At 41.8% G+C, this 6220-nt stretch overlaps 1 protein-coding gene across 2 annotated transcripts in view; it reads right to left on the bottom strand.

Moving 5' to 3' along the window:
* Positions 1-446: 446 nt before the first annotated feature.
* Positions 447-6220, bottom strand: part of LOC311135222 (synaptic vesicle glycoprotein 2B-like) — a 47423-nt gene continuing 41649 nt past the window's right edge. For both annotated transcript variants that reach the window (XM_084169157.1, XM_084169158.1), the window contains exons 5-14: positions 5990-6141; positions 5532-5665; positions 5240-5329; positions 4999-5112; positions 4802-4890; positions 4236-4400; positions 3839-3972; positions 3333-3533; positions 2859-3018; positions 447-2685 (exon numbers count right to left, since the gene is read on the bottom strand). In XM_084169157.1, the coding sequence (XP_084025283.1) occupies positions 2502-2685; positions 2859-3018; positions 3333-3533; positions 3839-3972; positions 4236-4400; positions 4802-4890; positions 4999-5112; positions 5240-5329; positions 5532-5665; positions 5990-6141 (1423 nt within the window). In that variant the 3' untranslated portion in view covers positions 447-2501. The remainder of the gene's footprint in view (positions 2686-2858; positions 3019-3332; positions 3534-3838; positions 3973-4235; positions 4401-4801; positions 4891-4998; positions 5113-5239; positions 5330-5531; positions 5666-5989; positions 6142-6220) is intronic.

Raw genomic sequence — 6220 nt, 5'->3', positions numbered from 1 at the left:
CCTACCCTACCTATAAATATCCACAGCTCCCATTTTTACTCTTGTATTGGACCTGGTGTCCTGATGTTATCCCTGGGGAAGTGAGTTGTTTCACACCTCTGGTAGAGTAAACATCACCACCCACAAATCTACCCCCCCCCCCCCCCCCCCCCCCCCTCCAATGCTCTCTGTTGAGGACCATCCCCCACGCCCCCAATGTCCCCCCACTCAAAACAGGTGAAATGACGGGAAGCCCTGAATGGGTTCTATGTCTGACTCAAAACATCTCAACCAAGCGTAAAGAGAGCATGTTTCCAACTCAGAATGAATGAGTTATGAGAGGTGTGTAGTTCCTCACACTTCTGTTTTACACCTTTCATATCACTGGAGAAACCTGAACCAACCAGGTCTGTCTACCACCGAGTGGCCTACTACAGCCCTGATGCCAAGTAGAACCCAGACATCGCTCACAGTACACTGATAGATTTATTTTATTCCTTTCATTTTTTCACAGTTACAAAACAAAAAACAGAACATGTACGTGAAATGAATGTCTTTTTACCATGACAGACAATATTTTGAGATAAAAATATAAAAATCAAAGAACGAAGTATGGCTTTCTGTTTTACAATGACAGAGACACAAACTAACTCAGAAAAATAAAACACCCAAGAACTGTATTCATAAGCCAATCCCTTGATAATGGTGGCAGTACAGTTCAAACGCATGCTTGAGAAAGAAACAAGGTTTTATTGAAAACACCATGTACCTTATGGCTCGACAGAATCGTTGCGTTCAGGTAAGGCTGATAACTTCCTGCAGCTCAATTGATAACAGATAAGTGTATGTTTTCAAGAGAGGTATAACTACACAATGTATTGGCAATAATGTGATTGTGTCTACCTCCATATAATGGTAAGGGTGCACTATAGACTAGCTAAAGGAAACCAAAGCTACACTTTGAAGAAGGATAATTCAACATCATTCTTGCTTTGTAACTTTCTCTATTTAAAAAGAGGTGTTATTTTGCAAATATAGTGTAGATACAATAAGGATAGTCAAATGCAAAATGGTGTTTCAACAGCAAAGCCTCAGTTTGTGTAACTGTTCGATTGTTAGTATGACAGAAATAATTGGCAAAAGTCTTGTTTTGTATTGGAAAGAAATGCAATTGGCTCCTCAATACTTGACAAGAAACAGCTTATGAATGCCTAAACTAACCAAAGTGATTGTTAATTCAAGCCGGTACAGGCTACAATCCAGTCAGTTATTTACATTGACACACAGACAGTAAACATAATTCAGACTACTTGCTTTTTGAACACAGAAACATTACCTGGTAGGTAGATAACACACATGCAACTCAGTCGACAGTTATCAGTAACAGCACTGTGTGCTTTAGTGAATCCCCCATCCCCAATGCAATAAGAGCATTTCCCCCACATATTGTAAAACACATTTGTTTTCGTATTTCTATGTGGTATCCCTTAAACAGAAAAACGAAAGATGTCGTCGCATAGACAACACAAATAAAGCACATCCAAGAGCTTCATGTGCAGTAACATGGAGGCTGAACTGATAACATTTACAAGCAAGCACACAAACACACTGTAGGACCAACCAGTTTGCTAAATGAAGTTGCTAGTTAGATTCAATTGTGAAGTTGGAACGCAAAAATCAACAACGAAATCAATTTATTGTGGTTTCCAGGTGCATATTCAGCAGGAAAATAATATTAGAATGGAACGGGCAAATACTGCAGTAAATTGCAGTTCTATGTTGTTCTTTTTGCGGCGACCTACTGAGTATAGTTCTGGTTGATGGACTATAACCTCAACACTCAACTAAAGGTAGGGATTCAAAAATAGAGTTCAGATGTGAAGGATATTTGCTGTTCTCCCACTTCATACTGTAGGTTGATTGTAACACAAGACAAGAAAAGGAGGGAGTGCTACAGTCTATAGAGTTTACATTTTGGTGAGAAAGTAGAGGGTGTGAGTTGAGAACTATTCATTGAGGCAGGGCTAAGATAAAAAAAACATAATTCTAGCAAAACAAAACAACAACAGTATGTGAATTCAAAATGGCACTGGAGAAAGATTTCCATGACCAGATATCTGTTTCTGGTTACCTCCATCAAGAGGTTTACATATTTTCAGATTTCTCATCTTGTCTCAGATGTACAGTATCATAAATTAGTGGGGCAAATTATGATTCATAGACTGATAGATAAGCGATTGAATTAGAGAAAATGTCCATTTGGTCCCAAGAATAATTTAGATACAGAGTAGATTTTAAAGCATTTCACTCCAAACACATCATAACTGTTGAGACAGAACAGACAATGAAGCACACTGTTAGTTAGCATGTTATTAAAGGTTCTCTATATCTTGCTGGAACAAACTCCCATCAATTCCTGTTGGTTACAGCCAATCTTGCTTAATGCCTGTGTGTCTCTCAGAGTAACTCCGCCTGTAAAGGTTGCTTCCTGGCACCTTTGACCTTTGGCCAGTATGACCACCTCACTGGAGGATCTTCTCCCGGGTCTCGGGCAGCTTGAGGGCCACCAGGCCTCCGCACACCAGAGCAGCGCAGGAGAGGAGAATGGGGACGATTTTGGTGACCCCCACAAAGGAGGCAAAGATGGAGCTACCCAGGATAGCAGCCAGTTTACAGAGGGCATTCAACACCCCAAATGCTGTGGCTCTGTGGGAGGAGGTTAGGGACACAGGTTAAATAACCACAGGAAACATTCTTGTCTTAGTCTTTAACTTTATGATCATGGGTTGACATAGTCTAAGAGTATAAAATCTATCATACAATATAGTACAAGCTAGCTATTTCCAATAGGCCTAATCTAAGAAATTGCTGTACTGTACCTTTTGGAGGCTGGGTAGAGTTCCACTGTGATGACCTCGATGCCGTTCCATGCTGCCACGCTGACCCCACAGAACAGACACTGCCAGGCTATGATGGCCGCCTGACTGAAGCTTAGGAACAGGAAGAAGGTGCACCCAGCTGAGGTCAGCATGGAGAGGCCTGCAAAGAGTGGAGCAGATTGGGCTCACGGTAGGATGTCGCTCAGCTCAGTGGCACATCGTATGCAGAGGGAGATGGAGCAGTGATGTGTGCGGTACGATTAATTCACACTTCAATGTTCCTTGATCATATTTCAAGGCTCACACCCATAGATATAACTCCATAACACCTTTCTCATCTGACAATTGCAGAGCAGAATCCCAGAGCAATAGCTGAGCAGCTGCTCTACACAGTATCTGCACTGGAAGAACCAATACAGCTAAAATGAAAGAAACCTTGTACCATTTTACATTGTCCAATACAGACCTACTCACCTATCATTTTGACCCTGCCTATCTTCTCCATGAACAGAGCTGATATGATGTTGCCGGGCAGAACAGCCAGGGACCCCAGGAAGCTGACCAGGTAGATGAGCACGTCGTTCTCCTCGTCAATGTCCAGGTGACAGCCCTTCTTATTGTGGAGGAACGTGGTGTTCTCCAGCTTACAGTCTATGAACTTCTCCTCGTACAGGTCTGGAGGAAACGTGACAATGGCATTGATAACACATAAATAATATTCATGGCTTTGCAATTCTTAGTCCATTGGTCAATATGTACTGTATTTTTACAGTGAAACATAGCAATAGTAATTGATGATGTTGATATGCATTACATACTGTATGGTCACAATGTTTCATTCATATTGAGCAGGACTTGATTATTGCAAAAGTTCAATCTCCGTTTAACCTTTTTTTCTTTTGGAAACTTTCCAAAGGGTTAAACTTGTTAACAATGTGATGCATTGGTTGGCCTACTGTAACACCTCCAGCGGCTCCCACCTGTGTTATAGAAGACGGTGGATCTGATGGTGCAGCTCTCAAAGATTGTTTCAGTGGACTTGATGTCCTCAAAGTAACAATCTTCAAACAGTGAATCCTCAAACTTTACAGACTTCATCTCTATGTTGATGAACCTAAAGGGATGGAACACAAAAGCATGACTCCTGACTTTTTGACAAAGTGTCACACAGCTAACTAATGATTACATGCTAGAATGACGGACAGCACTATCCCTCTTCAAAATTGTCTGTAGCATTTTGAATGAAATAATATGTGCCATACTTACATAGAATGATATGTTACATTGTGATATTATCAACAGACTGTAATACTACTACACATGGTCCTGTGGTGCAGTAGTCAGAAGGGCCAGAAGGGGGCGATAGAGGTGACATACTTGTCATTGATGTATTCTCCCTCTCGGTGGATCTGATTCTCCAGGGAGAAGTTGAAGTGGAAGTGTTCTACTCTCTCTCTGTGGAACACCTTGACTTTGGACTCGTACTCCTCTTGCTGCAGGTATTTGATCATGTCAGGGAACCACACACCCAGTCCATAGTAACTGAAATACAATGGTAATAGAGTTATTGGACCATTGTAAAGAGAACATTGACAACCAACGTTAGAATACACATACAGTATGTTTGCGTCCCAAATGGCACCCTATTCTCTATAGTGTGCTACTTTTGACCAGGGTCTATAAGGGGAACAGGGTGCCATTTGGGATGCAGACTTTATATATTTACAATCAGCTGCACACACTATATATACACTCTTACCTGTTTGGCATCACATATATTGTACATATATTTACCTGTCAGCAACGGGTGTGACTGAAATAGCCGAATCCACTAATTTGAAGGGTTGTCCTTATACTTTTGTATATATAGTGTATTTACAATCAGCTGCACACACTATACATTCTTACCTCTTTGGCATCACATATATTGTACATATATTTACCTGAAGGCCATGGTGAACCAGATGATGGCCATGAACAGCGTACTCAGTCTCAGCTCAGGTCCCAAAAGAGAAGCAACGTTCTTCAGCACCTGCAATGAAAACACAGCACAGTGACACGTCACATACTAATAGCCTGTTAGTGTTAATGTTGGTCTCATTAGGTAATATGTTTGTTTTCAGAACATTTTGGGGCCTACCAGTTTGCACAGAGTGAGGGTTCGAACGGCCCATCGCTGTATAGCTGTCCCTGTGGCACTCTGGATCTCAATGAACTCATCCTCATTGGTCTTAGGAGCCTTGATGTGGGTCACCTGAGGGGAATGAAATTATGATCACTTCTCTAGTTAGGTTTCATTATATTCTGTGACGCTGAAAACGGCAAACAGCCCTTCAAAAGCGTGTTATTTAGTGTCAAACATTTGTCGTGTCTCCACTCACCTGGAAGACCTTCTCAGGCTGGCCCTTTGCCCTCCAGTTGGTGTCATGGACATTCTTCAAGATCATCCAGGCCTCGTCATGTTTGGCATTCTGACAAAGACAGCCACACACTCTAAGTAAAACCTTAGGATAGTAATCCACAAACGTATTTATCTGTTTTGTTTTATTCAACAAAATCAGTTTTGATTTATGGAGAGAAAAAAAAGATTGACACAATATGTTAAACCCAGAGTATAACGTTCCTGAACTGTTCATCTTCGAACAATCTTTATTTGGAGAAAACAGATCTTACCTCCAGGAGGAACCTGGGGCTCTCAGGCATGAACATGAGTCCCACAAGAGAGGTGATGGCAGGCAGGGCACAGACCAGCACAAACACCCTCCAGCTGTGGAACTGGAACTCTGTTCCCATGCTGAAGCCCCAGCCTGGAACACAATACAGCCACAACACAATCCTTATTCATTCTCTGTGTCTAGACTCAAGAGCTTGGAATATAACACAACCAACATCTCTCAATGTGTCTATTGGTGCGTTTACAGACTAATATTATTAAAAATCAATCAGCCAGTTAATGAACCCAACACATATGCTATAATTTGGTCACATTTACATAACATCCAATACAGGGACTACTGTAGCTGTACTTGGGTGAACTTGCTTATGTTAGCAAGTAAGATAATATTGATCCCAGGTCATGAACTCTATAGTTTAGTAAGAGTTTCCTGTTGAGTGCTTAGTGTGTACTATACCGTAGCGAGGGATGATGCCCCAGGCAGTGAAGGAGGCATAGATGCCTCCCACCATCCAGAACATACACAGCCAGCTCAGGTGCTCCCCTCTCTTATCCATCTGCAGGAACTCTGAGAAGTAGGAGTAGACGATGGGGACAGAGCCTCCGATGCTGAAGGGAGAAACACAGGATTACTATAGGAACTCACTGAGATTGTAGACTACACAAGAGGTGTGTAATCTTGCAACTA

This window comes from Coregonus lavaretus (genome assembly GCF_964263955.1).
Source record: "Coregonus lavaretus genome assembly, chromosome: 9".
NCBI classification, from domain to species: Eukaryota; Metazoa; Chordata; class Actinopteri; order Salmoniformes; family Salmonidae; genus Coregonus; species Coregonus lavaretus.
The sequence above is the reverse complement of the archived record's forward strand: the minus strand, read 5'-3'. Positions and strand labels throughout refer to the sequence as shown.